At 36.0% G+C, this 24,487-nt stretch overlaps 4 protein-coding genes across 7 annotated transcripts in view; 3 read left to right on the top strand and 1 right to left on the bottom strand.

The window, feature by feature from the left end:
* LOC111189489 (NACHT, LRR and PYD domains-containing protein 12-like) overlaps nt 1–24,487 on the bottom strand; it is a 382,248-nt gene that overhangs the window by 30,370 nt on the left and 327,391 nt on the right. The gene's annotated exons all lie outside the window — the stretch shown is intronic.
* The window catches only part of LOC125801287 (zinc finger protein 239-like), a 262,488-nt gene that overhangs the window by 88,663 nt on the left and 149,338 nt on the right, over nt 1–24,487 (top strand). The gene's annotated exons all lie outside the window — the stretch shown is intronic.
* The window catches only part of LOC125801267 (zinc finger protein 271-like), a 251,973-nt gene that overhangs the window by 97,498 nt on the left and 129,988 nt on the right, over nt 1–24,487 (top strand). The gene's annotated exons all lie outside the window — the stretch shown is intronic.
* Nucleotides 1,822–24,487, top strand: part of LOC111197128 (zinc finger protein 665-like) — a 172,004-nt gene continuing 149,338 nt past the window's right edge. Inside the window, exons 1-9 of one of the 4 annotated variants that reach the window (XM_049477171.1) lie at nt 1,822–1,889; nt 4,532–4,651; nt 9,119–9,215; nt 10,227–10,346; nt 10,481–10,588; nt 12,779–12,827; nt 13,441–13,630; nt 13,882–15,667; nt 16,471–16,644. In XM_049477171.1, coding sequence (XP_049333128.1) covers nt 9,166–9,215; nt 10,227–10,346; nt 10,481–10,588; nt 12,779–12,827; nt 13,441–13,630; nt 13,882–15,667; nt 16,471–16,644 — 2,477 coding nt within the window. In that variant the 5' untranslated portion in view covers nt 1,822–1,889; nt 4,532–4,651; nt 9,119–9,165. Of the gene's footprint in view, nt 1,890–4,531; nt 4,652–6,242; nt 6,364–9,118; nt 9,216–10,226; nt 10,347–10,480; nt 10,589–12,778; nt 12,828–13,440; nt 13,631–13,881; nt 15,668–16,470; nt 16,645–24,487 lie in introns of those variants that run through there. The other 3 variants (XM_049477173.1, XM_049477172.1, XM_049477175.1) reach the window with 3 other exon arrangements.

The raw sequence follows: 24,487 nt of genomic DNA, 5'->3' as shown, positions 1-24,487 counted from the left end.
TTACTGAACATGTTTATCTCTGTAAAACCCAAGAGGAGTTATTTCAATCTATTTGTGTTCCAACACTACAAAGCTGTACAGCTCAGTACATCAGAGTCAAAATAGCTAATTTTATTGCGGGCTCTGAAACTGAGCTCAATCAGTCATTATGTTAATCCCTGACAGAGATTTTATTTCCAATCATAACTACAGTTGTAATGCCTGATGTGTGTTCCTAATAATACATAAAACTCAATTAAATTTCACATAGTTACGATGGTATAAGAAAGGCTGGGCACCCCTGATATTTTTTAAGATTTTACTTTATAAATGATTGGTTGTATAGACAAGTTTCAGTTAAATACATTATATTCATATATGTTCTTGGCCTATAGAAGTAGTGACATAAGAAATATTCAGTGTCTGTAAATGTATAGCTAAATAAATAAGTAGTAAGTACAGCTGAGATAGCTTTAGGAATTTTGTTAATGAGCTTTTGGGGAGAAAGTCAGGTTTGATGGTGAGAGTGAAGGAAATGCAGCTTGTGCTGTGTACAGTTTACAGTGTGAGCTGTTCCACCAAACAGACACTAGAGTGTAGTATGGGAGCATCAGGATCCAGTGATGCGTTTGTCTGCTCTCTCTGGCAGCTCCTTCCCAGTGTGAAGCCCCGCCCTTCAACCTGAACTAAAGTGGAGTCCCTGCATGTAGCACCTACTACTGCTCTGATAGGGTATTTACTTTTAGCATTTTTCATGACTTTATACAATTATCACTTTACAGGCCAAAGTTATATAATACTATATACCTATGTGTTTTTAATTTGTTTTCTTAAGTGCAATGTTTTAGAAAATGCATTTTTAATGTATTTTATTTAAATATTACTTTTAGTTTGAATACTGTAGTGAATAATAGTTAAGATACAATAATTTCAGTGTATGGTGTCTGATACATTTTGTCCAAAGTAAATCCGGTATGCGAGGTGCCACTTTTTATGGGTAAAAGATGTTTTTCTTTAGTCCCGACATCTTTATTTTTGTCAGTGGTGTGCAGTGAGGCCCTTCTAACCCTTCAGGGGTGACAATAGGTGCATGTAAATCATTACATACTATTTAATAAGCATATATTTTATAAATTTACTAAAATAAAAAGCAACTAATTTAAACTGACAGTGACTGACAGTGGTTCTAACCAATCAAAGCTTTTTAAAATGGCTTCTGCCCCCTGTGTCTGCGTGGCCCTTCAGCTGGTTTTGAGAAGGGTGTAGTAATGAGTCTGTTACATATATATATATATGTGTGTGTGTGTGTGTGTCTGTGTGTATATGTATATATATATATATAAAACAGTGGCTGTGAAAAAAACTCACTCAGAGCTGGAGGAAGAAACACTGTAAGGAACCAGGATTCAAATATAAAAGGACAAACATTTTAATATTATTCATCTGTGTGAAATCAAAGTAATTATTATGTTGTATTTTTGTATGTTTAATTATTGTATTTAAGTATAAAGAAAGTATTTGTGAAACTGAGAATGCTGCATAAGAATTTTTATTTATATTTGTTATGTTACATTGTGATGCAAATCATTATTATGTTACATGTTTTCAGGATGTTTTTGGAATATTGTATGTGAAAAGTTATAGTTTATCCTTTCAGGAATACTTTAAAAATATTGCTGAATAATAATACAGATTTTTCTAATAACTGCCCACTAGATGGAGACTCTGCTGTGTTGTTTTGTGTTCATATGAAGACACACCTGAAAACATTCTAAAATCTGACTAAACGATCTAAAAACCAGTCTAACCAGTTAATGTGATACACACCTCAGAAAGACCTTAAGTTTATGAAGAGACGCTGCGTTACGACACAGACGACTGATTTTACTGCAGAATCCAGAAATATAAAGGTAGGATTAATATTTGATTAACTTTAAATGATCTCATTCTTATAAAAAATATATTCCTTCTTACACAGTGAGTTTGATCCTGCAGTCTTGTTGAAGTTTGTAGGTTGAATTTTACTATGTTGTAAAAGAATCCCTGTGTGAAACAATAATGCCTCTGTTTTGGGTGAAGCTGATGTTTAGCTTTTTATTAGACAGATTTTTATTAATCTCATTATTTCCATTAAACCTTAAAAGAAGGAAATGGTTTGTGGGTTTATGTGGAAATGCTTTATTGTTTCTTTGTTTGGCTGAAACAGTTCAGTGTCTGAAATTTAAATATTCAAATACAATCATGGCTAAAAGTGTTGGCACCCCTGAAATGATTTCTTTTGAGAGTATTGTAAATAGACACACAAAAAAACAGAAAAAAACACCATATAAAATATATATAACATTTCAAACAAAATTCCAAAATCAGACCAAACTAAATTATTGGCACCCTCAAAATAATATTTGGTTGCACACCGCTTGAAAAAAAAAACACTGAAATCAGTTGTTTCCTGTAACCATTAAGGAGCTTCTTCCACCTCTCAGCTGGAACTCTGGACTCTTCTTCTGTAATCTGCTCCAGATCTCTCGTATCTGAAGGGTTTCTTCTCCCAACAGCAGTTTTAAGATCAGGTTTAAGATCTCTTCACCGGAGTTCAGTATGATTTGGGTCTGGACTCAATGCTGGAAACTTCAGAACTCTCCAGCTCTGGGTGCTTTTTGAAGTATTTTTGGGGTCATTGTCCCCTGTTTTCTGGGGGTTTATATGATATGTGGATTATGGCTGTAGTTCAGTGGAGTCTTTAGTGATTGATCTCAGAAAACTGGAATGCAGCTCAATGCTAGTGATTAACCGGATCAGCAGTGAAGGTTGGAGGCTGGAAGCTGTTTTCAGAGCTGAGTTAGCGGCTGATGCTTGATAACAGATGGACGGCACTGTGCTGGTTAGATTATTATATTTTATATATTTATATATATGAATATTATTATTAGGTTCTGGGGTTTGATATGTGTAATGTATGGGGGATTTTAGGTTTACCTGAGGCTGAATAGTGTAATAAGGTCTCTGGGTGTAAGATGGATCATAAAGTGGGGAGGATCTAAAAATTGGGTGCAACACAAACAATGTATTTACACAACATGAAAAGTCAAACTAAAAAATCTTAAAAAATGAAAAGAAAAGGATGGTGTAGGTTATTTGCATTCACACTCTTTACACACCGGACTCAGACTCACTTTGGAGAAAATGTAAAAACTGTAAACCCGGAAAAGTTGATTGAACTTCAAGAGTTTGAGGCAAGTGATTGTCTACATTTTTTAAGTAATGCATACTACAGAAAATCTATTCATTTAGGTAAGTTCAATGTAAATGCCTGTAAGAAACATTTTGAGTTTAATTAATTTAAATCTAAAATAGTTATACTTAAAATATGCTGTAGTGTAAACTGTTCTACCCGGTTATTTAAACTCAACTTTTTAAGTGTTTTTTTTACTTACATTTGTTGTAAAAGCTTAAAAAAACATATCATGATCAATAAAGAAAATGTATATTTATTTTTCCTCCTTTTTATTTAAAATATTTAAATTTAGAAACAAGACAGTACTTTTAAGGAACCTACAACCTAGTCTTAAATCTGGCCAATTAAAAAAAAGTAAGTAAGTAAGAAATGTTGTTCAGAATTATTTTTTTCAACTTAATACATTCTCAACCTGTTCTGCGGTAGCAATTATTGAATTAAACAAACAAAAAAAATAACATTAATCTAGGTATTTTGCAAAATACAATACGTGCATTTTTTGGTAAAAACACACATTTAAAAATACAAACCACAAAGTGTAACAGCAGAACATTAACACTGTTAGCTAGTTAGTCTAGTTTGGATACTATCATGCTCAGAGTTATTCTCAAAAGCTGTTTACACAATAATATAACACAAAAATCCACAAAAAAATACATTGCATTTTCCAACTTAAGATAAGCCTCAACTGCAAAAAAGAAAAACGTCTCTTGAACATGGAAATCTTCTTACAAATTCCTAAATGTAAAAAGAGCTGAAGGCAGAAAATGGTGTCTTGGTTAATGGAGTCAACTGTAGGATGTCTGTAGATCTTCTCAGAAGAACAGAAAATAATAAAATAATAAAAATAAAATACAGAAAAAAACAAATCATGTTGTTTGAAAGTAAAAGATTTTCTAGCACCTTCCACAGAACAAGCCCAATGAGAATCTGCAGGGGCGTGGTCTGAACTAAAAAGCAATAAAAAGTTTCTTCAACTTAAAAATACTAATGTTCTCAGTGATTCTCTCAAAATAGGAGACCAAACTAAAAGTGTTTAAGTAAAGCAAAGAAAAAGTTTTTTAAAGTAATCTTTATTCAAACTGTTCACACAGAAATAAATGATGGGTTATCATGGTAAGAACAGCCACATATAAAGCAGAAGCCCCGCCCCCCAAAGACTCCATTCTTTCTGGCAGGGTAAATTATAACAACAAACCCACAGTTCTGTATTACTGTTTAAACTAGGTTACTTCAAACAGCCGTTACCCATAAGTATTATTATATTACTGATCATGTTCTATAATTTATACATGTCCATTTTGTTCTGTTCTTCAGGTTCCCCTGAGAAAAGTGAGCCCCTTTCCCTCCCAATCGGTGGAACCTCCCGGTGGGTTAAAACAACCCCTGAACTGGAGCGATTTGGGTCCCCAGCTTTATTAAATACAGGAACAGGAGGTCTGTACACACACTCACCCTCACACTCACACAACTACTCTCACACTCACAACTACACTCACACTCACAACTACACTCACACTCACAACTACACTCACACTCACTCTCACAACTACACTCACACTCACAACTACACTCACACCACTACACTCACCCTCACAACTACACTCACACTCACAACTACACTCACAACTACACTCACACTCACAACTATACTCACAACTATACTCACAACTACACTCACTCTCACAACTATACTCACAACTACACTCTCACAACTACACTCACACTCACAACTATACTCACAACTATACTCACAACTACACTCACAACTACACTCACACATCTACACTCACACTCACAACTACACTCACAACTACACTCACAACTACACTCACACTCACAACTACACTCACACTCACACTCACAACTACACTCACAACTACACTCACACTCACAACTACACTCACACTCACAACTACACTCACAACTACACTCACACTCACAACTACACTCACAACTACACTCACACTCACAACTACACTCACACTCACGACTACACTCTCACAACTACACTCACAACTACACTCACACTCACAACTACACTCACACTCACAACTACACTCACACTCACAACTACACTCACACAACTACACTCACAACTACACTCACACTCACAACTACACTCACACTCACACCACTACACTCACACTCACAACTACACTCACACCACTACACACACACTCACACTCACAACTACACTCACACTCACAACTACACTCACAACTACACTCACACTCTCCCTCACTCTCACAACCACACTCACAACTACACTCACACTCACAACTACACTCACAACTACACTCACAGTCACAACTACACTCACAGTCACAACTACACTCACAACTACACTCACACTCACAACTACACTCTCACAACTACACTCACCCTCACACAACTACACTCACACAACTACTCACAACTACACTCACACCACTACACTCACAACTACACTCACACTCACAACTACACTCACACTTACACTCACAACTACACTCACACTCACAACTACACTCACACAACTGCACTCACAACTACACTCACACCACTACACTCACAACTACACACACTCACAACTACACTCACACCACTACACTCTCCCTCACACTCACAACTACACACACTCACAACTACACTCACCCCACTACACTCACCCTCACACTCACAACTACACTCACACCACTACACTCACACTGACACAACTACACTCACACCACTACACTCACAACTACACACACACTCACAACTACACTCACACCACCACACTCTCCCTCACACTCACAACTACACTCACAACTACACTCACACCACCACACTCTCCCTCACACTCACAACTACACACACTCACAACTACACGCTCACACCACTACTCTCTCCCTCACGCTCACAACTACACACACTCACAACTACACTCACAACTACACTCACACAACTACACTCACTAATGACCCCAGCGTTATTAAAGACAGTTCAGTACACACACTCACACTCACACAACTACATTCACAGTTGACCTTTTTCTGATGTGAGTAAAATGTGCTCCAACAGGTTTTTTCTTTCTGAAGAAAAGAAAAATACAGACAGTTCCTCATTCTCAGCCCTGCTGACAGATAAAAAAAAGGACAGAAGAAAAAGAAAGTAAAATCCAGCTGGTGGGTGTAATAGAAAGGAGAATTCACACCCGTAAAAGAAGTGATTTCACTTTATTAAAAGCCGTGTGCTGTATCTCTTCACAGTTCTGGTTTTAGCTTCATGTATCTGAGCAGTAGATAGATCCGTGGACGTGAGGGCCAGTAGAGTTAGGATCCAAGCTCTTCTGTGCAGTGTACAGGTGATCCATCCATTATCCAGTAAGAGTTCTGCAGCTGTAAAAGCAGACAGTAGTAGATTCCACTTCTATGATGATAAATGGAAGTTTGAAATGTTGTTTACAGATATGGATCTGGAGCTAGAAGTAGCCTTTTCTCTCTCAGTGTTGATATATCAGAAGTAAGCATAATAAATACATAAATAACCCTAATTCTTCTAGGAAACTTAAATAACAGAGGGGAGAGCTTGTCAAGTGCATATAGAGTTAAATAAATCTCTACATCTCCAATGAACCATCTCCCTGCTATCCCTTATACTTAATTTATTCTGTATTACTGCACTACCTCATATCCACGGCTGCTTACTTTGACACTTTTGTATAGTTTTTGTATTTAGATATTCATGTATATATTCTTCTTTCAGCATTTTTTAAATTTATTTATATCTAATAAGTATTGTTAATATTTCAAATCTCAGTTTAGAACCTCTATAGTCTTATATTTCTTACTCTGCTTTCTTACTGTACCTCCCCTATTATTGCTGTTTGTTTCTACTGTGTTGTGTAACTGCTACCGGCTGCTAAATTTCCTTCGGGATCAATAAAAGTATCCATCCATCAGTTCAGAATTTGAGAAGATATAAAAGTCGTACTGCAGAAATGATCAGAGGGAAGATTCTGTAAATCAGAGTCTGTATATTTTATCAGGAGTCAGAAATCTGGATGTTCAGGGTTGACTTGAGTTTATTTACACAGAAATTTCTAAGAACAGCTGAGTAGATGAGAACCAGTCTGTCAGGTTCAGGAGGCTTGAAGTTTAGAATGTGACTGTTTCTGTTCCTTCTCTCAGTCTGATTTACTGTGGTATTTAGGTTGTGTTGAAGTACTCGAGTCTCGAGACCAAAAACGGGCGGTCTCGGTCTCGTCTCGGACTCGACCTTGTTTGGAATCTTGTCTCGGTCTCTGGGTGAGGTGGACTCGGAGACTGTGGACGAGACCAGCCGAGTGCAAGTCCTCTTTATGGGGGATGGGTGGGACATGTCTATATTAGATAATATTAGAAACAGGTGAATTTGTCCCCCCAAAAATGATATCGTTTCGCTCAGATCATCTGTACTATTAATGAGGAGACAGACCGGACCAATCACGGAGCCGGTTCAGGTATTAAGTCCCGCCTCTAGTAGAAACAGCCAATCAGCTTGCTGGTTTTGCGGCGTGTGCTGGTGGGGGAAGACCCGCCTCCTCGCTGTAAGATTTAGCAGCGGTATCGGGATGCAGCAGCTTCAGCTGATTTTAAATCAGATCTGGATACACAGAGATTTTTCTAAAAGAAAGGTAATGGTTAATGGCTAACCATGTAAACTGTGATGATATGTCTCTGATAGCTGGTTAAAAATACACCACTCTAAATCAGCACACAGATCAAAACCCACTGTGATTAATAAACTGCAGCTGTGTTAGTGAGTTAGCTTAACTTTGGAATTACCTAGATTGGGAGTCAAGATTAAAGAAAAAAAAACTATATATGAAATGTTCAACTTGCCCTGTACCTGATCAGCTAATCACTGTTTCATTTTCAAACTGTGAAATTTATTAATTTAGGATTACAGAACTTACTGTAAGCTATAATGAATGAAAATTAATTTAGTTCTAGTTATCTATGGAGCCTAAATTAATCATGTATATACAGCAGTGTATTAGACACATCATACCACCCCTTACTTTATTAAATGCATATAAAGCAGAGGAAGCTGTAGAATATGCAGAACAGTGTTAATATGCAGTAGAATATGTAAGAACAGGGTTAAGAAACACTGATCTAACCTGACTTCTGTTCATTGTAGTTCACAGCAAGACCACATGTAAACGTAAAGTTACATTCTTTATACATAAAAGGACAAAATCTTAAGAAGAACTCTCAGTAGAAAAATAGTAAAAGCGCAGGACCCAACGTTTTTTTTTTTTGTGAGTGGAGAAAATGTAACCAAATCTGTTATATTATTTTAAATATTAGGTGCTAACTGACCCTTTTTTTCATATGTATATAATTCAGACATTGCATGCATATTTTTTTCTAACAACAGTAACTGTAACATGCAGTAACATGTTTAGGTTGTAAAATCACCTTTACTTGGATGTTAACTAATTATAAACAAAATACAGAAAATTATTTGTGATTAAAAGTAATTTCCACAAATGTTGTTCTAGAAAACTATAGGGTGGGCTTGGGTTTATATTGGCAAATGTGTCTCCCCCAATGTCAAGCCCGCTCCTACGCCCTTGATTATACTTAAATAATCTCTCTATTCTGATTCAGTAACATTATAATATCATTAATAATAATAGAACAGTGTGTATATTTATAATGTTGTGTAATGCAGTAATATTACTAATAATAATTAAATTATAATCATTATAGTAACAGTAAATGTTTCTGTAATGTGTAGAATAATGTGTAATGAGGGTAAATCACACTGTTATGTATCGTTCTCTGTTTGGTTTGTTTTGTTAGTTTATCAGGTTTTGTTTAATGCAGTTCTGATGATAATGTCATTATTGTAAGAATAAAGGTTTTATTGTAACGGCTGATCTGTTCTCAGGGGTCGGTGTCGGCAGTGTTCAGCTGTGTGTGAATGAAGAAGAGTAAATGATGGATCTTCAGAACTCCAGCAGTGGAGGAGGACCTCCTGTCCTAAAGTGAGTAAATTAAGTGATGGGTTTAATATGTAAAGTAGTTTTGTATTGTAATGGTTTCAGCTCTAATCCTGGAGCTGTGATCTGCATATTTTACAGTTTTAAAATATTGAGAACAGAGTTTCTCCTGGACCAGAGTCAGAACCCTGTGCTGTATTTAAACACAGAGAAACGCTTAACAAACCAGCCAGTTATTCTTATAGAAGAATGTGTTTCTAATCTGTATTTAAAGTACATATCTGCCTTTAATATCTAATTGTTAATATTAATAATATGTTTCCTTCTGGCACAGGAACAGTATTAGGTGGTTCCTGTAGTGATTTTATGCTGTTGCTAGGTGGTTGCTATGGTATGGGGTGGTTGCACATTTATGTTCAAAAATATGGTCCATATATTTTAACATAAATGTGACTATTTGCTCAAAATCTGGATCGGATTAATCTGTAGTGAAAGTGAACTTTGGACCAGATCCATTGTGAGGATCCGTCTCGGATTTTACCACACGCTGTCTGGGTTTACATTAGCATTAGAAATGAGGAAATCCTGAAGTGCTGCATTTATATAGATCAGATGGAAGTGATTGGGTTTGATATTAAAGCTGTGGAATGAAGCTTCTCACAGAAAGACTTCTATTCTGTTCTGATCTGTATCTCTGTTAGAGTTCAGTATAAAAAATATACCTTTTAATTTATAATACAGTGTAATTGTGTAGCTCTTACCAATACATGTTATTAACTAGATACAGATCTATAAAATACATATAGTAAATATGATCTAATCAGGTGATGACATTGTGACATCATAACAAACACACAAATATATTCAACAGTATTGTTAAAGAAATTAAAATATGTATATTTATTAGACGAGCGTTTTTCAGTTTGGGGCAGCTGACAGAAAGCTTCGGGACGCTTCTGGGACGGTTATGAAGAAGTTAGTCTGGAACCTGTGAATAAGTTTTAGTAAAGGAACACATTACTCCACACTTTACTCTCATCATGGATCATCATGAAGATCTGTTTACAGGGAGAAGAGAGCAGCATCTCCAGCCCCCAGTGGAGTGTCTATGAAGAGTGATTGGTCCATGTGGATTCCTCCAGAGTTCAGCAGTGGAGGAGGAAGCTCTGGGTCTCGGTACATCACTGCACTAAACTACTGTTCTGTTCTGAGAGTGAAGCTCTTCAGTTCCTGATCTTTATTAAAGATGTGCTGTGTGTTGGAGTTTCACTGTGTAAATGCTGGAGTTTCACTGTGTTTAATGTTAACAGAACTGAAACCCAGAGAGGAGCTTCTCCAGAACCCAGCTGTGTTTCTATGAAGAGTGACTGGTCCATCATTATTCCTCCTGATTTCAGCAGTGAAGATATGAGATCTGAGTGAGTGAAACAACAAAACCCTTTCACTGATTTTTTACTATAATCTACCTTTTTAAAGCATAACACACACACACACTGAGGTCAGTGTGAGATTCTCTGTATCTAATGATCAGTGTACACAGCTGAGTGTGATGGGAAGCGGGGTTTAGAACAATGAGAGTAAATTACAATATCAGCTACAGGTTGGAGAATTACACATATATCTATATCTAGGGGTGTACGATACTGATAAAAACAACATCTCAATAACTTCAATCAGAATTTTTTCAGAAAAAAGTATTATATTGTAATAAACTGCACTTAACAATATATTTAATATTTAATTCCTTGACACAAACAAAAAACATTACATTCATCAGTTCAAATATCGGACAGTGCACATGTGTGTAAACCATGTGACCTACCAGATATTTTAGAGTAAACAAATTCATCAGTGTGAAATTTGCAAAACAAAGTTATATTTATATTAGTGATATCAAATTAAATGAAATGTATTAATTGCAACAATGATCTGTGATTTTATCTTTCTTCCTTCCTTTCTTTCTTTCTTTATGTATTTATTTTTAGTGGTGGTTATTCCCTTGGGAAGGGGACAACAATTGTTGTGTCTGGCAGACTAGATCTAGACTAGGAGCTAATGTCAGTATAAGTTAGAATATTTTAATGTGCTTTAATGGATGAAATAAGTGTATATAATCCATATTTTAACTTCAACAACCTGGAAAGAAGAAACCTGCCATCAGCTGAGTGTGTGTGTGTGTGTGTGTGAGAGTGTGTGTGCGTGAGTGTGTGTGTGTGTGTGTGTGAGTGTGTGTGTGTGTGTGTGTGAGAGAGAGCACGACAGAGAGAAAGATTTCAGCACAATGACGGTGTGTGAACAGTTTGGAGGAAAATGAAGCGTGAATGAAAGTGATTGGCTCGCACGACAGCACAAGTAACTACGAGCACACTCACGAGACAAACATGTACCAACGTGATGGACTTGTCACCTGCCAGTGTGAGCTCAGAGTTAGCCTATGCTAGCTAGCTCACTGCATGACCATTCTCAATGCACACATGCAGCAATCTATCCTAAAACATCACCTAGTGAACAAGTGGAATAAAGACGTTTTGATTGTTGTTTTTCCCCAGTAATTATCATACTCCATAATGTCAGCTCATACATCAACAACACAGTAATTAAGATATTATCATAGACAATATGTATCACACACCCCTAATCTATATATAGAGACAGTAGCGGGATATGTTAGTATTGTTACTCTGACCTGGAGCCGGTGGAAAACTCCTGAACGGGGCGGGGTTGTGACATGTTGGGTAATGTTAAAAGGCATGTTGGGATAATTAATTAATTAATTTACTTATTGTATGATAAATTAACATGACTGTGATCATTTATGAAATGCTAATGAATTAAAAATATTATTGATGGTAAACTAAAGCTTATATAAGCTCTGGATCGTTTCTCCTAACTTTGCAATAAATATTCTCCACTCAAAGCTTTATGACAGAGCACATTAGCGCCATCTGGTGGCGAAACCACCAGTGTTGTATGTATCTGGTGGATAAGAAACATTTTCCAACATATTAAAAACATGACATTTATTGGTTCTTTAATAGCAGGAAATAAAACTTCATCAATCTTTTGTTGTGCATGTATTTAACATCTCAGTTGCTGGGGTGAGTACATACATTCAGGATTGGGCAGAATGTGTTCTATAATACATAGAACAGTAATGTATTCAGAATAAATTAGAATACACTTTAGAACATATTTTGATAATTCACGCTGGAAAACCTTTTAGGTGTTTCCTTTCTAATTAAATTCACTTGTTGCTGATTGGCACTGTTTATAATTTAATTATATGTGATTATTCTTAATTGTAGAAAAAAATTAAGCATTTACTCAGTGGTTCAAAGCAACCGTTTTTTTACCCGTGCCTCAAAACGTTAGATAAAGGGTGACATAATTGCAAAAATCTTTATTTACCTTTATAAATCTTTATTATTAGAAAGTAAAGAAACCCTTTAGAAAAGTATTGGTTTAATGCAGGTTTATCTTTTACTTTAATCTTATTTTCTGATATTCTTTATTTTATTAATAATAACATATTTAGTTGAAACAAAAGCTTTTTAGATCAGAACATTTATTCATGTGGATTACAGTGTGGATTTTCTTGTTATCCACAGTAAGAAGAAAATAAACATTTGCACGGAAAAACTGGACCACATATTCAAGGTAACTCCTAAACCATATATTTGATGGGGTTATCCCTGATTTCTTTTACATTTCAGTTTAATTTCACTTTTAAAATTTCCTCCTTCGTAGAATACGGAGAGCCCTGACATTTAAACGAGGCATTAATTAATAAGTGCACAGAGAAGAGAACCTTATTAAAAACAATGTTTACATGCCATGCCACTAGTACCATCACGGTACTGATAATGACAAACACATATATATATGCCTCCTGCTACATCAGGAGGCAGGCTATGTGTAGTCTATATATATATATATATATATATATATATATATATATATATATATATATATATATATATATAGACTACACATAGCCTGCCTCCTGGCGTAGCAGCCGGCACCCAGTGCATAGGGGAGGTGTGCTATTTAACAAAGGTAAATACTCATTTTTATCATATTTCAAAAGTCAATTTAACACTGAAGTTCTCCTTTAATACTGATGCTATGTGATGCTACGCAGTAACATGATGTTTAAATCCTTTTACAGACCAAAGCATCCATTACTCCTTTTCTCCTCAGATCAGTGTCATCATCTCTCTCTCTGTACTGTAACAGCTTTACTGATTCTCTGATGTTTGTTTTTATTCAGAAGCTGCAGGAGACGTTTTTCTCTCTAGTGAAGAACGAGCTGAACACATTCAAGAAGCTCCTGAGTTCAGATTACCCAGCATGCTCTGAGGGAGAGGTGGAGGATGATCAGAGAGAGGGGGTTCTGAAGGTCACACTGCACATCCTGAGGAACATGAAGCAGACAGACCTCGCCAACACACTAGAGAGCAGTAAGAGTTCTGGGTCATGAGAATGGGGACCAACTAGTGCTAATTTGTTTCCTCAGAGGAGTTCTGCTTTTTAAATTAGAATAATCAGCAATAGTTATCTGGATTTTGTAATTATAAGTTATTGTGTCACAGCATCAAATGTATCCTTAAACCTAACCATTATCGACTGTATCAAAGTCGTTCTACACAGGGGTCTTTCATAAAGAGACACAGCTAATTACATGTTCCTTTTTCTCTTCCTCTGTTATCAGAATTGGCCCCAGCATGTCAACGAAAGCTCAAATCCAAGCTGAGAGATAAATATCAGATAATTAATGAAGGAATTTCAGGCCATGTAAAGTCAGCACTTCTGAATGAGATCTACACAGAGCTCTATATCACAGAGGGAGATGGAGATGTCAATCAGGAACATGAGGTGAAACAGATTGAAGCTGCATCCAGGAAAAGGAAAACAGAGGAAAGACCAATCAAATGTAATGACATCTTTAAACCATTACCAGAACAGAAACGACCCATCAGAACTGTACTGACTAAAGGTGTTGCTGGAATTGGAAAAACAGTCTCTGTGCAGAAGTTCATTCTGGACTGGTCTGAAGGAAAAGTAAATCAGGACATTCTCTTCATATTTCCACTTCCTTTTAGAGAGCTGAATCTGATGAAGGAGAAGAAGCTCAGTCTGGTGAATCTTCTTCAGAGCTTTTTCCCAGAAACACAAGATTTAAAACCAATACATTATAAGGGCTACAAGATCATGTTCATTTTTGATGGTCTGGATGAGTGTCGATTGCCTCTGCATTTCCAGAAAAATGAGAAATTGGTGAATATAGAAGAGCAAACCTCAGTGGATGTTCTGCTGACGAACCTCATCAAGGGGAATCTGCTTCCCTCTACTCTCCTCTGGATCACCTCTCGACCAGCAGCAGCCAATCAGATCCCTCCTGAGTGTGTTGACCAGGTAACAGAAGTGCGGGGTTTCAGTGACCCTCAGAAACAGGAGTACTTCAGTAAGAGGATCAGTGATAAGGACCTGGCCAACGAAGTCTTCACACATATCAGATCTTCAAGAAGCCTCTACATCATGTGCCACATACCGGTCTTCTGCTGGATTACAGCCACTGTTCTAGAGAGAATGCTGAGTGACGCTGAGAGTGGAGAAATTCCCAAAACCCTGACGCAGATGTTCACACATTTCCTGATCTTTCAGATCAAACACAAGAGCCAGAAGTACAGTGGGAAAAGTGACCCTGATCCTCAGCAGACTAGAACAAGTATCCTGGCTCTGGGGAAACTGGCGTTCCAGCAGCTGGAGAAAGGAAACCTGATCTTCTATGAGGAAGATCTAAGAGAGAGTGGCATCGACATTAAAGAAGTGTCAGTGTACTCAGGAGTGTGTACCCAGATCTTCAGGGAGGAACATGAGCTGCACCTCGGGAAGGTCTTCAGCTTTGTACATCTGAGCGTTCAGGAGTTTCTTGCTGCTTTATATGCATTTCTCAACAGAAAAATTCCAAAAGAACAATCCACTGAACAACAAACCAGTAAACTCTTCAAGTTCTTCAGTAAGTCAACAAAGACTGACTTCCTCAGCAGTGCCATAGACAGAGCCTTACAGAGTGAGAGTGGACACCTGGACCTGTTCCTTCGTTTCCTTCTGGGTCTCTCACTGGAGTCTAATCAGACTCTGTTACAAGTCGTACTGACACAGACAGAGAGAATATCTGACAGCAATGAGGAAACCATCAAATACATCAAGAAGAAGATTGAGGAGAACTCATCTCCAGAGAAATCCATCAATCTGTTCCACTGTCTGAATGAACTGAATGATCATTCTCTGGTGCAGGAAGTGCAGAAATACCTGAGAGGAGGTGAGCGTCGTCTTCAACAGGCCAGGCTCTCTCCTGCTCAGTGGTCAGCTCTGGCGTTTGTGCTGGTGAACTCAGAAGAAGAGCTGGAGGAGTTTAACCTCAGTAAATATGATCCATCAGAGGAGTGTCTTCTGAGGCTGCTTCCAGTAGTTAAAATATCCAGAAGAGCTGTGTGAGTATTTTTATTCAGGCCTTCATACAGTTTTTAATTAACTGCTGATGTGTAGAATCAGTTTCCATTCAATCACTGGTGGATTCACATTATTCACATTGTTACATATAAGCATGCATTATCCTTTGTGTGTAATAATAATTAAACCATCATTTTAATGTAAACAGTACATGAGGTTTCTGTCTTAGAATGATTAAATACAATCTTAAAAAAAGTTTTGGGCAAGTTATATGTTGTTGTTAACATAAATGCACATCTCATAGATAGATAGATAGATAGATAGATACTTCATTTATCCCAAAGGAAATTTAGGGTAGATCCAAGTTTAGATCTACTCTAAAGTAGCACTGTGTGATTTGACTGAAAAAATCATCTCAATATGCTTTGGAGAAATGATGATTAGCAATACAACATAATTTCATATAGAACATACATTTTAAATGTCTGTATTTATTTCTAACATATATATGTGGGAGAAGGTGTAATGTTTTTCCAGAGTTTAACTGGGAAAATAGAATAAATTCACATACTCCAAAAAGCCTTGCTCGTTCTCTGTTTTGTTAAACATTTTCTTTTCTATTTTAACTCATTATAATCTCTCCCAGAGCTTTTGGTGAACTGTATGCCCATGCTGATCACAAATAAAGTGGAGAAATCTGCATGTTAACTATTTCAGTATAAAGAAACACCAGCTCTTTAGATATACAATACATTTCACAGTTTAATTCTGTTTTCTATTCTTTGTCAATCCATTCAAATATTCTTCTTTATTGTAAAATCATTTGTTTATTTTTGTTTTTCAGATTAGCTTCATGTAATCTTGAAGTAAAGACGTGTGAAAATCTGGAATCAGTTTTAAACCTGGAAAACTCCTCCCTGAAAGAGCTGGACCTCAGTAACAACGACCTGCAGGATTCAGGAGTGGGGCTGCTCTCTGCTGGACTGAAAAGTTCACACTGTAAACTTCAGATTCTCAGGTCAGTGTTTCAGGTTATCACAGACCAAAATAACAAACAAGACAACAAATAAAAACACGATCAATTAAAGAAACTTAATTACACAGAAGGATGTGCAAGGTTAGTCTCAACAGGATGTTGTTTCCAGGATGGCAAAGGAGAGGAGCCCTAAATATCTCTCCCTGCTCAGACTTTTCCATGCCCTTTAATTTGTCATGGTACTGCATCTACAGACTAAATACAAAAAGAGTAATTGTACTATTTTATGCTCATTTCCTTTTTTCTTTTAACTTTTATGTATGTATGTATGTATGCATGTATGATAGGAAATGTAAAATGTCTGCATCAAAAAAGACATACAACATAGTTCATACATGAGCTAAAAGCACCACATACATATATTGTTGTATTTTTCCAAAAAAAATAAAAATAAAAGAAAGAAGCTAGGTCCAGCATTCTCTCTGGTAAAGCACAGCACACACTCAGGTTTACTACGCTCTCAGCATAGTTATACACGTAAAAGGGCTGTGCACCTAGTGTAACGAGCTCTTAAAGGGACAGTGTACATGTTACTGAATACTGGCGGTTACATATTTCCACCAGGCCATTTAAATCTTTTCTCCATTGTAAGCATGTGTGCAATAACAAACACTTCCTGAGTCCAACCCAATGCACCATGCATTCTTTATTCCAGTGCCCCACGTTAGCTTTATCTCCCCTCAAACCTACAAGTATATAGTAGTATTTTAAATGACACCATTAATAATTGCATTTTACATTTCTTACATTCATTCTTTTATTTACATTTAAATATCCACTATAAAAACTTGTCTTAAGAAGAACAAATGTAATTACAGTTAATCACAAATGTTGTCATGATTAATCTGATTATATTTCTTAATCAATTTTTAAGAACACACTTTTCACAGGTGGGCAAAACATTTTCCAGTGCACAGCAGCAGATTGTGTTTACAATTAAATTTCATACAAACGTTCTGTTTAATGTTATATTATGTTATATTATTCTCTGTTTCACTCCATTAAGAAGCTCACATTAGCGTGCTAAATTTTCATGCAGAAAGTAGGTAACTAGCTAACTCACTAGCTCACTGAGTAGGTAACTCACTAGAACACTGACTAGGATACACACTAGTTCATTAATTAGGTAATTAGCTAACTGACTAGTTACCTACTGAGGTCACTGGCTAGGTAACTTACTAGTTCACTCAATAGGTAACTATCTAATTTACTAGCTCACTGAGTGGGAACTAGCTAATTCACTAGTTCACTGACTAGGTAACTATCATACTTTGTGCATGAATATTTAGTACATGAAACAGAGAATAGTATAACATAATATAACATTGAACAGAACGTTTGTATGAAATTTAATTGTAAAAGTATCTGCTGCTTTGCACTAGAAGCTGTTCGCTCTCCGTTTTTGGAAGGACGCTTTATAACTGGTGGGGTCAGTCTCAGATGAGGGTTCAGGGAACCCGTCAGTCCAGAACCAGCTGACCAATGGAGATTCAAGGGGCCTTCTTCTTAGTGTGCCAAAACTCAGAAGCAAAAAACTAAAGCAAAAGCAAAGTAGAGATTCCAGAAGCAAAAGTCTATAACAGAAAAATCCAAAAAAATCCATTGTACAAATTTCTGATCACTGAGGTCACTGTGCAGAGGGAGGACATAACGATGTGTGTATATATACAAACGAAACCAAATAGAAAAAAATATATAGGAGAAGAGAACAAAGAGAGAAAAAAAACACAAAAGAAGAAGTTGTGCCCTTGAAAGAAGAAGAAGAAGAAAGATATATTATAGTATGGCTTCCTATATTTTTCCATGTATCCATCCCTAACATACTACACACAGAATAACAAAAAAATAAATAAGTAAATAAAAATAGCTAAATGTCTTAAATGTTACATGTGTTATTTGACTGTGTGCATGTGTGTGTGTAGGAACATTCATGTAGCGGTGATATATGGATGATGTGGTTATAGACATATAATGGATGTGTGTAGGTTATCTGTTAAAGACTGATGGAGTTTTTTGGCGATGGTCAGCACCACCAAAAGTGCTCTGCTTTCCTCCTGGTTTAGGTTTGTGGTTCATGTGTTAAGCAGGCAGAGTGATGGGAATGGAGAGATTGGCTGTTTAAATAGTGGAGTTAGCCGAGTTATAACAAGCTGCCAGAAGTGTTTGATTGGTGGGCAGTACCATAGAGCATGTATGTAATTGTCTGGAGAGTTTAGTGAGCAGTGTATGCAGATTTCTGAATCTACGTGTCCCATTTTATGAAACTTTTGCTTAGTGTAGTGAACCCTGTGAATTACTTTATATTGTATAAGGTGGAGGTTAGTATTGTTAGTCATGGTGAATGTGTTTTCCATAATGTTTCTCCAGAAATCAGCATTAGGGGTAATTAAGATATCTTCTTCACATTTTTATTGGCACAGCGACTGTTTGGTCTAATTTGAATAAAAGCCTATATATTTTTGATAGAATTTTGTCTGAAGAAGAGATATTAAGGAATTCTGAAATTGGTGGGCTAAGTTCTAGTATTGCGTAATCTTTGATTTTTGAGTTTAACATAGATCTAAGTTGGAGATATTCCAAAAACTTGTTCCTATCAATGCTATATTTCTGGGTTGTATGTGAGAAAGTAGCCGAGTTATTGTTGTGTAGAACGTGGTGTAAATGTGTAATACCTTTTTCTTTCCATTTTTCTAGTTTTGTTTTTTTTTTGGTGGCGGGAAGTCGGGTTTGTGCCATATGCGTGAGTATTTAGTGGGTGGAAGTCTAGTGTTTGTGTTCTTGTGAATTTTCCACCAAACTGTCAGAGTCGATGATATCATTGGGTTTTTGAAACAAGGGTGGTGATTGATTGCTGTGCTAATAAATGGTAAGTCTGAGATTTGTATTTCAATAATTGATGTTTGTTCTACTTCTCTCTATATTTCATCAGTTTAATTTGGTTTTATCCATTTAATAATGTACTTTAATTGGTTTGCAACGAGGTATTGTTGGAAATTTGGAGCTTCTAGGCCTCCCTGAGTTCTTTGTTTTTGTAATGTGGTTAATTTGATTCTGGGTGGTTTATTTTTCCAGTAGAATTTAGAGATGATTGTGTCTAATGTTTTAAACCAGGTACGTGGAGTTTGGATGGGAATCCTTGAGAAGAGAGAGTTTAATTTAGGTAATATTGTCATTTTGATTGTGGATATTGGTAGGATAGTGGTAGGTTCATCCAGCGTTGGATATCATTGTTGATGGTTGTGAGTAGTGGTCTAAAATTAAGTGTGTGCAGCTCAGACAGCTGGGTGGAAACTTTAATGCCCAGGTATGTGATGTGTTCAGTGCACATAGGGATAGGGAGTGACTGAACTGCTGTGTCTGATAAGTTCATGTTAAATGGTAGAACAGTGGATTTAGACCAGTTAATGGAATAATCTGAGATTTTAGAGAATGTTTTAATTATTTGTTTAGTCTGAGGAATTGAGGAGAGTGGGTTTTGTAGAAATAGTAGAATATCATCTGCATAAAGGCTGATTTTTGTTCGGTAGTGTAGGTATGGATACCTTTTAATATTTGGGCATTGTCGTATAGCTGCTGCTAATGGTTCTATGAAAATAGAGAACAGCAGAGGAGAGAGTGGGCATCCTTGCCTAGTTCCTCTGTGCAGTGTGAAATTCTGTGATATTAGTCCGTTAGTATTGACTGTGGCTTTGGGTGAAGTGTAGAGAGTTTTAATCCATTCTATAAATGATTCTCCAAAACCTAGTTAATGTAGTGTAGTGAAAAGGAATTTCCAGTTAACCTTATTGAAAGCCTTCTCTGCATCTAAAGTGACTATTGCAGTTTTTGACTGTTGTGTGATGTATCAGATTGAGTAGTCTGCACATGTTGGTAACTGATTGTCTGCCTTTGATGAAGCCGGTCTAATCAGGATGTATGAGGAATGGGATAACCGTTTCCAGTCTGGTAGCTAATTTCTTACTTATTAGCTTTGTGTCTGTGTTAATTAGTGACAGTGGCTGGATGGTAAGGTAGAATCTTTGTAGGTTTAAGATGGAGTGATATTGTAGCTGTATTAATTTCTGTTGGTAGTCTCTTATTGTGTTTAATTTCTGCTGTTACTCTACTGAACATTGGGCCAAATATTGACCAGAAGTGCTTGTAGAATTCTGCGGGAAAGCCATCTGGTCCTGGTGCTTTGTTATTCGGCATCTTACGGAGGGCTTTATGGAGTTCTTCTGATGTTATTGGCTTTTCTAATATGCTTTTTTTGTTCTTCAGTTAGTTTGGGTAGGTGTATATTATTGAGGAAAGTGTGAATATCTATTGGATCTGGATCGTGTTCTGGTGAGTATAGATTTTTATAGAATTTCCCAAATACTTGATTAATTTCATTTGATGTTTGCCTCATTAGTCTGGTCTCATCTTTGATTGATGGGATTGTTGTTTTTGTTCTTTATGTTCTACTTGGTTAGCTAAGAATTTACCAGATTTGTTGTTGTGATTAAATTGTTTATATCTTAGTCGTTGTGTTAAAACTTGACTCCTTCCTTACAGGAAGAGTAAGAGATGATTTTGCCTCTTAGTACTGCTTTCCCAGTTTCCCATAGTATTGTTGGTGTGGTTTCTGGAGAATCATTTATTTCTAGGAAAGATGCCCACTCTTTTTTGATGTAGCTGTCAAATTCTGGGTCTGTAAGTAACGAGGTATTTAGTCACCTGCTAAAAGTTTTATGTAGTGGATTTATGTTCCATATAAGTGAAACTGGAGCATGGTCACTGATTATTATAAGGTGATATTTTATTTCTGATAAATTAGATAAAATAGAATTGCTGGTTAAAAAATAGTCAACGCGAGAATATGAGTGGTAGGCAGGAGAACAGAAAGAAAATTCTTTAGTGTTTGGGTTTTTGAGGCGTCAACCATCGCTGAGCCCTAAGTCTGTCATGTATTGTTTAATGATATCTGTTGAATGCCAGTAACGTGTATTGTGTGACATAGTTAATCTGTCTATACACGGGTCAATGATTGAATTAAAGTCTCCTCCAATTATAATTGTGGAATCTGATATATTGTTTATATGGTTGAAAAACTCATGAAAGAAGGATGGGTTATAAATGTTGGGGCCATACAAACTTGCTATTGTTAAGGGTGTGTTGCTGATGTTGATGTTAATTATGATGTATCTACCTGTGTCTGATATAGAGGTGTTATGTGTGAAGGGGATTTTTTGGTTTATTAGTATTGATACTCCTCTTTGTTTGGAGTTATAGTAGGCTGAGAATATATGGGTGAATTGTGGTGATCTGAGCTTATGATGATTTGTTTCTGATAGATGTGTTTCTTGTAGTAAACAAATGTCTGCCTTCAGTGAAGTGAGATGGTTTAGTACCTTGGCTTGCTTAATCTGTGTCCCGATACCACGAATGTTCTAGTTTATAAATTTAAGTGAAGACATGTTGTGATGTACGGATTAATAATGTTTATCAATGATATGATATGAGTGTGCAGATGTTTGAGGATATTTTCTGTTGTTTGGGGGATGGAGCGAAAACAAAAATGCATTTTTCGGATATGGGATATATAGTAGTAATAAAATAGAGGTTGGTGCAAAGAGATAGTACAGAAAGGAGTGATTAAATGCAAACAAAGTAGAAGAGACATAATATAAGATAAAAAGTGTTGGATTTGGTGTGAGATACGTGTTATCACATTGAGACGTTGCATGCATTAAGTTATTGCTAAGTGGTTCCTTGTGATTTTTATGGGATTTTGTGAACGGATTAATGTGCGTGCATTAGTATATTTGCGGGTGGATGGATTGATGAGGTGGCATGAGGAGTTTTAATAAACAAGTAAATATTAACAAAATAATAAATATAGAATCATAAACAACGTCCTTTGGTCTATCTTGCACATGTTTAAAAATGAACATTATAAATATAATTTTTGTTATTTTTTTACATTTTAGAGTGAAATTCTCATTTCCGCAACATGCCCGTATTAGAATTTCAGTACATTGTTTGGAAATTTTAATATTTAAACATTTAAAACAAAAAAACTTAAATGCATTTCATACTATAAACACTTTTAGTAAATAAAAATAAAAGATTTTACATTGAAAAGTAAAAGCAATAAAATTAATAAAGAAAAGGAATGTGTCCAACACTAATTTTCTCATCCTCCGCAACAATTTTCAATCATTGTTTAAATCCACAAGGAACTTAAATTTTCAAGGCGTTTTTAACATTAGGGAAGACATTGGCCATGACACTCAAGATGGCTACCATGTAAGCAGTTCTTCTCATATGTTTCTGGATAAAAGTTAAAAGATTGCTCATCAACTTGTCTGCACGACTTTTTCATTGTCATTACCGATATATCAATATAAGTTTTGAGCCTACAGTTTGAAGTTACAGTCTGTGTTTTTGATTATAATATAGTATATTAAGGTCTAAATGGACACTGTATGTGAAAATTTATACAGCCCTCTTGGTGCCTTTACAGCATAAAAGTTTAAAGTCACTCATCCTCCGCAACCGAATTCTCACTTACCGCTACATTTCAATACCTGTTGCGATAATGAGATGCACTGTTTCGGTAATGAGAATTTGATTAGGAAGCATAATACAGATGCCTTTTTACTTCCTGATTGTCAGAACATGAGCGTTACCCTGAACATTTTCTCCAGTAGACCATTCTAACTTAGCTATTGCAAACCACCAGTAGAGGTCACTAATGTTCCGTCTTATCTGGCCTGAAACTAAATCTAATTCCGTACACAGAATTAGATGTTAGACCACATAACCAGAGAGCTTTTTTCCATCTTTGATATATTTTATTGTAATGTGCGATGTGTATTTGTTTACAGGCAGGTAGCTAATGAGAAAAGAAAGGCAGCAGCAAAAGCAAGGCTGTCAAAGTTTAGGGAGAACATTTACAGCAAGAATTACAACATTTAGAGAAACACACACACATACTCAACGACACAGACAGTTGTTCCAGTTGGAGTTACTTTCACATGATATTATTTGTGTACTGTGCATTCTAAGGAATTAAACAAAAACTGGAATGGATATCATAATTTCAAATTTGCCATTTCCAGTGGGAAAATAGACAACATGTGATCTGAAAAAGTAAAAACCAAAAAGTACCATGATAAAAAGAAAAAGCAATGAAGGAAAAAAGTCAGCCAGATATTACAGAACTGACATATGCCGGACATATGGGCAAAACACAAAAAAAACTACGTAAATGACTAAAAATTAAAAGTTTCTTCTTAGTAGGCATACAATGCTGGATGGTACATAAAGATAGACACGATTTCAGAGTTTCTGAGAGGTCTTTGTTTGACATTTGTTGAATGGTTTCCAATAGTTAAATGAGCTGTTTTATTAATGAAGGTGCTGTAGTCTACATGAAAGATTCTTTTGATATGCAAATGTTTGCATTGTAAATTGTCTTAAATAATATGAAATGTTCTTGAAAATAAACATTCTTTTCATAATGTAGCATTGTGTGTAAGTGTAAGCTAATAAGTCTTCTTAAACCCTTGCTTAACTGTGAATGAACTGAACTGCTTAACTTTGATAAAAAAAATGCATTTTTATCATATATTAGATGTCATATCACATTGCGGTAATGATACATTTTTGTGGACTTCATCTATAAAATGCTAATAAAATATGCAAAAAAATGGAACAAAAGTTCTAAAAATAATATTCATAGTAAGTTTAGACCTTAATCTTAAATTCTCAAAAGGAAATTTGTTGTTAAATGCATTTTGAAAATTTTCATACTGGATGTCCTGTGAATCAGGATTTTGTGAGAATGACCCGAGTAAGT

Source organism: Astyanax mexicanus, chromosome 4, assembly GCF_023375975.1.
Source record: "Astyanax mexicanus isolate ESR-SI-001 chromosome 4, AstMex3_surface, whole genome shotgun sequence".
NCBI lineage: Eukaryota > Metazoa > Chordata > Actinopteri > Characiformes > Acestrorhamphidae > Astyanax > Astyanax mexicanus.
This window is presented reverse-complemented; position numbering and strand designations above follow the sequence as displayed.